Source organism: Sinocyclocheilus anshuiensis, unplaced genomic scaffold (genome assembly GCF_001515605.1).
Source record: "Sinocyclocheilus anshuiensis isolate Anshui unplaced genomic scaffold, SAMN03320099.WGS_v1.1 scaffold392, whole genome shotgun sequence".
Lineage (NCBI taxonomy): Eukaryota > Metazoa > Chordata > Actinopteri > Cypriniformes > Cyprinidae > Sinocyclocheilus > Sinocyclocheilus anshuiensis.
The window spans coordinates 3,860,456-3,869,295 of NW_015557091.1; the positions used below are offsets into that span (position 1 = coordinate 3,860,456).

Genomic DNA, 8,840 nt, shown 5'->3' on the forward strand with positions numbered 1-8,840 from the left:
GAACAGTACCAATAAACTCATTTGTTCCCCAAATAATGAAGAATGACTCACCACCCCCTATCCCCCACGACCACCACCACCAGTACTTTGGTCCTCGGCACATCTGTGACTGTTGCCATGGTGACCTGGTCTTACCTCACCGCTTCCCGAAGTGCTCCACGCTCACTCAGAGTCGTGTGTTTGATGTCATCAAAATTGTTCTCTAGCTTCACGCAGCTCTGCGAGAGAGAGGGAGAGGGAGAGGGAGAGAGAGAAATGAGATGATAGAGGAGGTGCTGTTATTTGTTAGGATGTTTGTGTGTGCGCGGTACATCTCATTGATTGGGGCTGTTACACAGGCTTTGAACATAATCCACTCAAACATCATCAGCGAGACTGTTCCTCCGCGCTCTCATGCAGATTGTACTGCACTGCCAGGGTTGTGCGCGTGATTCATCTGATGTGACACGGCCAACTCCTGAGCTGGTACGAAATGTCGAAGCGTTCTGGGGCTCGGACTGCAGTTGTCATGGCAATCGACCCTTCTCTAGCCCCTGACCCCTGAAGGGAGGTGAGGAGTTTAAATGAAACCTGCTGGTACGGACAAGCAGGTAATTACAAGGACACACAATTTCCGCTCCTCAGTATTCCTGATTTAGACCACAGCATAAACTGACGTACATGTCGCACTGACAAACAGGCATGCAAATATGAATACAAAAAACAACCTCCGCTCCCAGCAATTGCCCGGATTCCCCCCATCATGCCTGAATTTCATTTCATTTCATTTCATTTCATTATTTATATATTTTTATTATTTATTTATTTATTTTTGCGTGGCTTGTTTTAATTTTATCAAGAATGTTTTTATTCTGACCTATAAAACATTTTGAGCTGCATTTAATGACAGGTAATATTAAAATAAACACATTATTATTATTATTATTTAAATTATACATTATTTATTATACATTTATATATTATATATTACATACTTTTAGTTATAAATATATATTAATAATAATAATAATAATAATGCATTTAATTTTAAGAGTACCTGTCATAAAATGCAGCTCAAAATGTTTCACATGTCAGAATAAAACATTATTGAAAAATCAGCCCATGTTTTCCTATTTTATCTACTGATAGTCGAGTTGGAATCTGACTTCAAGCTCAAGCCATGCGTGATGGTGGGGAAAACTTACAGCAACGTGTAATGCAATTTCACATGCAAACTTGACCGTGAATAATTCTTTTATTTATCCAGTTCTCAGGTGACAGTTGGTCCCCTCTCAGAACTTGACAGCTCGCATCAATCACAACCCTTGAAGTGTTTCCACTCAGTGGAACGAATCCAGGGATTCTTCTGCATTTAAACCTCTTCTTAAAGGAGACATATTATGCCCCTTTTTACAATATGTAATATAAGTCTCTGGTGTCCCCAGAATGTGTCTGTGAAGTTTCAGCTCAAAATACTCAACAGATCATTTATTATATCATTTTGAAAATGCCTATTTTGAGTGGAAGCAGAAACACGCTGTTTTTCGGGCCTGTGTCTTTAAATGCAAATTAGCTGCTGCTCCCGCCCCCTTTTCCAAAATAGAGCTGTGCCATTACAACTCGAACCTGCTAAAACATCTGTTTTGGTTCTGATTATCATGTTTATCGCGCTGAAATCATGCGTTTTAAACCATATGAGTTTAAACTTCAGATATAAGGTTTTCTGAGCGCACACATCCGAAGCACACAGTCGGTTATGTCTGTGAAGGTAAACAGCTGGGAAATAAATCGCATGTTTATTTTAGATCTGTGTGGCAGCAGCAATATACAGTAAATAAATTAATAAATCCACTGCTCTCTTGTCTCCTCTGAGGCTGGGACTCTAAATAGTGTTCTGTGCACGTCTGTGCAGCCAAAGACAGAACAGTTAGCATGTTTTGCTCAGACTTTCGCCATGGCATTATAACTGGTTCACCTTTGTCGCTTGCGAAATCAAAATGACAGCGCCGTGGGTGGTAATATTATAATAAGATCCCTTTGCCACGTCACCAAGGGAGTGAAATCAGACGTGCTCGTTTTCTCAAGACGCTTGCAGAAAAAGGCTTACCTAAACAAAGTTACTGGGTTAATCTTTTCACGTTTCCTTGGTTGGTAGATGCACTGGGGACCTGATTATAGCACTTAAAACCTGGAAAAGTCAGATTTTCATGATATGTCACCTTTAAGGTAAATCATGTGACGAAGCACACAACAGGACTAATGACAACAAACATTAGTAATATTCAGTTAATGATTCAGAGGATGGTTGTAAAACACTAAACTAAATTGGTCTTTGGTTCTGTTATATACATTATATATATATATATATACACACACACACACACACACACACACGTAAATATACACAGGTTTTTTTTTTCAATTTGACCATAGATGGTTAAGCGAATGTGGTAAGAAGCATGTAGCTTAACAAAAACTATGTTTCAAAAGAGCTTTGAAACACTGTTCAACTAATAAATCACTTCACTGATGTAAACGGTGCTCATATTTCTATGACAGCACTGAGTTTGTCAGCACTGCTTGCTTGAGTCTCTTACAGTAGCGACGGTGGTAAAGCCAGCGTTTGGTAAGGCACGTGGCGGGCACAAGGAGTTTGGAATCTAATAACAGATCACCCTAAGCTTGCCCATTCTGACTGACATTCAATTTACATGATTACAGACAAAGTGCAAGTCAGAGGTTTTTTTAATTACATTTCCCTCCCTCATCTTTCCATGCTGCTCTCATCTAACTGAGTGGCATTAACAAATGTTTTATTTTATGTTGCTCAAACAATAAAAACACAATGATATGGAAATTGATAATTATTGCACTGTCTGAGCTTGTGGGTGACAAGGAAATATTGCATCGGGAAGCAGAGATATTTGGGAAATACTGTGCGTGGGCACCACATTCTCAGAGCACTCTCTCTGCGAGCCAAAGTCTGTGATTTGAATAACTCAATAACGCAGCTCGCACACACATATATGATTTACACAGCAAAAATCAAACTTCAGCTCCTTTGACAATGGCGAGGGACAAAAAATAGCAAATAATCAAATATGACGATCAATTTAAAGGGGTGGGATACATTCTGTCTGAATGTGAAGGTGAGTAGCCTGTACATTAAATCGCTGGGACCAGAAGCCCATTAGTAACATACCATTATGCACCTATTACCTATAAAAAAATTCAAACATCCCAATTTGACTATTAATGCTGCCTCAATGTAGAATAAACTGAAATGTTCAAAGCTACAAAATTTATTCAAAAATGATATACAAAAAACGTATATACCGTATACCGTTCAAAATTGTGGGGGGTAAAAGAATTTAATATTATTAGAAATATTAAAAAGGAGGTATTAAAATGATCAAAAGTGACATTTATAATGCTAAAAAAGACTTCCATTTCAAAAAATGCTGTTCTTTTGAACTTTCTAATCATCCAAAAATACTCAAATGCATCATGGTTTCAACAAAAATATTAAGCACCACAATTGTTTTTAACATTAAAAATAATAATAAATATTTATTGAGCACGAAATCAGCATATTAGAATGATTTCTGAAAGATCATGTGACACTGCTTTGCAATCACAGGAATAAATTTCATTTTAAAATATATTAAAATAGAACACTGTTATTTAAAATTTTAATAATATTTTACAATATTACTGTTTTTACCATTTTTTATTTATAAAATAAATGCCTGAGTGACTTCTTTCAAAAACATTAAAAAAATCTTTTGAATGGTAGTGTGTGTGTGTATGTGGGTGTGTGTGTGTGTATATATATATATATATATATATATATATATATACACAGTATATATATTTGTAATGTGCCTTTTAAATACTCACAACACAAAAAAAAGCAAAATAGCATTTAATAACTACAATAATTAAATATTAAAAAGCTTTACTAAAAAGATGGGTTTTGAGCAGTTTCCTATACACAAATATACACTTGTCATTCATATTCACATTCTGCGATGAGCAGATTAACAGTCCTCAAGAGATTTAGAAACGTTCCTTTAGTATAAATGTGATTAATAAGGCTCATTACATGTAGTTTTACAACACGCTCCTCATCAAATCTGTGATATGGTTTTTAAGGGATCCCTATCAATAATAGTTCTCAGCCAAAAAGCTTCAATAATAACTGCGTCTTCCCTCCCTTCAGACAAAAAAAAAAAAAACGAAAAGAAAAGAACCTAAAGACGCTGACAAGACCAGCTGTATATGGAAATCTCATTAAAGAAAAAGCATGACAGAAAGCAGCCCGTCCTGACTCTCAACCCATTCAGATGATTCTAGTGCTGCTGGTACCACACACACAGCCAGCTGAGCAGGCATAAAAGCTCTTTGTGTTTTCCTTTATACATTAAGAAGCATGTAAAGCACAAAAAAGGACTTATTAAGGGTTTCTATTAACATCAAACCCCAACATTGTAATCTCCTCCCTTTCGCCTGAATGGATTAGGCGCCGGATGCGGTGCTCTAATCCACGAAGTGGAGGCTAAATCCTATGAGGAAAAGAGGAAAGTGTGGCATTATGGGACGGGTGGCATTGGGGGGGGGGTGATGTATGCATGTTCTAGCAGATAAAACGCATTGATCACTGCACCCTATCCACACCCAAAACTTACTAGCGCATTGAAGTAGGGCCGATATCGGCTCAGACACTGGTGATCGATAGCCGTGTTGATCTGTGGCGTGTAATTGTACCAGGTAATTAGAGATGAGTGCTCACACACACTTTAATTCACTGCTTAAGACTAAAGCCTGCTCTAAAGTAATACATTGACCAGGCCAACGCATATTGGACGCATATCGCATGTTGGCCAGTAGGCTTTAAAGTTAAGTTAACACAGTGTCCAAACAAAGTAATGAAACTGAACATGAAACTGCTAAGCGACAATTCACAGCCAATCAGAACATATTTAATGTTCAATGCACCATTACAAGGACTGATGTAAATCCAAAGTGGTTGGGGCTAATTACGACACACAGTAAAGGCCATACGTCACCTCCTATTAAAATATATATCTAAATCTTTGTTTTAACATGACAGCTGCCATTACAGATGTAAAGATGACAGATGTAGCCTCTGCATTACAGCATTTTGGATCATTTTGGTGCATGGACGTTTTAAAGGAAAAATTGAATCTCTGTTGTCTTTTAGGATGGTTTAATGAGTGATCAGACTATGAGTGCTGGATATCGCTTTGTCAACTGTAACATACTAAACAGAGACCAGGATAATAATGAAAGAAGGTAAGTGTTCCTTACATTAAACTTAAATAACATGAGAATAATAAGATCTGGATGGATGGATGGATGGATGGATGGAATGAAAGAACAATAGAACGATTGATAGAATGATAGAACAATGGATGGATGGACGGACGGATGGATGATATAGATTAAATTAGACTTAAATTACATCAGTATAATAAGACCTGGATGGATGAATGGATGGATAATTAAATATTCATCATCAGCCAACAAATAACCAATAATAACCAAAACATAAATGTAAAAAAGAAAAATAATATCATCCAATTTACATTTGGTCCATTTAATATCCCTGAATCAAAACTCTGATTTAATTATTCATTTGTGTGACCTCAGTGCAAAAATGTGAAAATTCATGTTAAAAAAAAAATCATGCCAATACAATTCTGTCACTTCTTACATCAGGCATCATAACCTTTTATGAACTTAAACTGCTAATGTTACAACTTCTATGTTAATACTTTACAAACTAGCAGTCATTTACAAATCATAAAAGAAGGAATTCACTAAGACTAAACTGTGGCATAAACCGCAGGCAATGTGTAGTCAGCTTGCCCCTAAGCTGATTTGCCAGCATTTTAACAACAATCAGACACACATGACCTCTAAAAAAATGCTAGTATATTTGCACTAAATAACATGTGAATGCACCTACTGAGACACTTGAAAAGCCACTCTTTTTTGTGCCCATTCTACTTTCCACCCTCCCTTCTTGTCTAGCCTAAAACCAGTGGGAAAAAAACATTAGCTTTTGTTTATGGCAGATATACCTGCCCTTCACAGGACCTGGGATCAAAATGCAATCTGGAGAATCATTAAATTGGATTAGACCGTACAGACAGATTATTAAAAGAAAACCGTAAACAGCGGCATTATCTGCAAAAAACAAGGCCACTTCAAGTGTGTTTCCACTTCTATCTCCGCAGCCGTTGCAAAACTCTGACTTGTTTTTTGTTTGGCAGATTATCTCCAGCCTCAACCTGTGCAATTGAAGCAGAAAGACAAATATTGGTAAGGCACCGGTCAGCTAATAGTGTCGACTTGAAATGCGTTCCCATATGAGACGTCGCCTGCAGGGAAGTGTAGCCAAATCTCCTCACCGACGGTGTGTTACAGGTGCCCTGAGGGGGAGGGGAGGAAATGTGCGGGCACCTGAGCCCTGACGGGCCGAGATAACAGCTTACTACATGCCACCGTATTTTCTGGAGAACTCATTTGGAAACTATAGACACCCGGCACTCATGGATTCCCTGTAAAAACTACGTTTACAGCCCCTCTGGCATCCAGCACAATTCTGCAGGACAATTATGATGCCGCTTTCGGAGCCCTACAAAATTTATTTTAAGGATCACTAAAACGTTCATTGCTTTTTCTTTACAAAGAGTATAAATCTGTGGCAGATGATCCATATGGAAAATCACGAGCGCCTTCACAGACTCAGCATTCTCTCAACCTCTGACATTTATTGGTGAATTGACAGTGAGAAATGCATCGCATGAGAACACAGAAAAGCATGCAGAAGCATTAACATTGATTTTGCAGCGAATTCTGATATACAGTGTATTAAGGACAGCACAAACTTCCATTGCCGTAAATGTCGATATCAGAGACATGTCTTAAAAAAATAACACATATACACTACTAGATAACAGTTTGAAAGAAATTAAAATAAAGATTTTTTATATTTTTGTAGAAACCATGATATACTACTAGTCAAAGTTTGGGGTAAGACTTAAAGGGGTCATATGATGTTGCTAAAAAGAACATTATTTTGTGTATTTGGTGTAATGCAATGTGTTTATGCGGTTTAACGTTCAAAAAACACATTATTTTCCACATAATGTGCATTATTGTTTCTCCTCTATGCCCTGCCTTTCTGAAACGCGTAGATTTTTACAAAGCTCATCGGTCTGAAAAGCTAGGTGTGCTCTGATTGGCCAGCTATCCAGTGCATTGTGATTGGCCGAATACCTCAAGCATGTGACAGAGATGTTACGCCCCTTACCATACTGTGTTTCCATCATACAGTCTATGGTTTCCATGTGTCCGGCGCAACGAGACAAAACCAAGAAAACCCATTACAAGCGAGGCATTTGTTGCATCCAGTGGGGACGTAATTACTGATTGTAATGACTTATACTGTGTTTTTACGCTTTGCGTTGCTTATTGCGCCGCGAAAACATAAAATCATGTCTGCATTTGTGATCAGAGAAATGACAAACAAAAAGCGCTACTCTACACTGCTCAAACTCGCGTTTGAATCATCAGTGGCAAATTCTTTAAATATAAAAAACGTACTTACAGGCTGTGAGTCAGAAGCGCCAGACTGTCCTTGCAAAGTTGGAACTGCCCCACTTTATAGAAACATTATGTCCTCTTCTGGAAGGCCAAACAAAGTAGTTTCGCTTTCACAACGAAACACACAGCGGCTTGAGTGAGCGGTGCCCAGCGGGTTCGACGGAGGAGGCTTGCGGCAACCACATGTGACGACCCTGGGCTGGACTCCGCTTCGTCCACGGTGAAAGGAACGATTGATAGAATGATAGAACAATGGATGGATGGACGGACGGACGGATGGACGGACGGATGGATGATATAGATTAAATTAGACTTAAATTACATCAGTATAATAAGACCTGGATGGATGAATGGATGGATGGATGGATGGCATCAGAATAATAAGATCTGGGTGGGTGGATGGATGGATGGATGGATGGATGATGAATAGATAGATAGATAGATAGATAGGTACATAGACAACCATCGGACATCAGAATTCCTAAGTATATTCCATTGGATTTTTTTTTTTTAAGTAAAAACATAATTACTTTAAAAGCTTCAAAAAACCCTAATATCACTTAGAAAAAAACTGTTAGTGCTCAAACTGTGGTAATTTGTCCGTAATTTATTCATCTAATGAGTGTGAGGTCGAGACTAGATTCAAGGAAGACGCAAGATGATTGTGCTATAAAGGAAAATCTATTTAAGATATTCAGTTTACACTCCATCTTTGGACCTCAGCAGTGACCCGGCACAGAACAGGAATTATGAAAGCCAATTTGAATTATTTAACGAATTCCAGAAAGGATTCAAATTAAGTTTTTTCATCTCCCTTCCTTCCCTTTCATCATGTCTCATTAAAGCAATTAGCTCTGATGCCTAATAAACTAGAAGCAGTCCCAACTATAAAGCCCCAGCCAATGACAGAGAACAGAGCTGTATACTAGGAAGAAGGTCACAAGCCACATACACAGAGTCACACAGCAATCAGTGTGGTTACAGGGCCTTCCTATCATCCTGTGCCCTGTTTCAACGGGATGCTTCAGGAGACAGACAGGTGATACATCCAATGCTCACATTAAGGATGCACCACTATTTAAATTCTGGATTACTGATAAAACAATAATTATTGTCATGCTATGGCCAGTAAAACATTAACCGAATTATATCAAAAATCATTAAAACTACAATAAGGTTCCATTAATTAACATTAGTATATGCATTGCCTAAAGTTAAAACTAATA

General features: G+C 37.9%; 1 protein-coding gene across 1 annotated transcript in view; it reads right to left on the reverse strand.

Annotated features, from left to right (window-relative positions):
- LOC107677268 (dihydropyrimidine dehydrogenase [NADP(+)]-like) overlaps positions 1-8,840 on the reverse strand; it is a 186,546-nt gene that overhangs the window by 148,755 nt on the left and 28,951 nt on the right. The window contains exon 3 of the mRNA XM_016472113.1: positions 136-218. Coding sequence (XP_016327599.1) covers positions 136-218 — 83 coding nt within the window. The remainder of the gene's footprint in view (positions 1-135; positions 219-8,840) is intronic.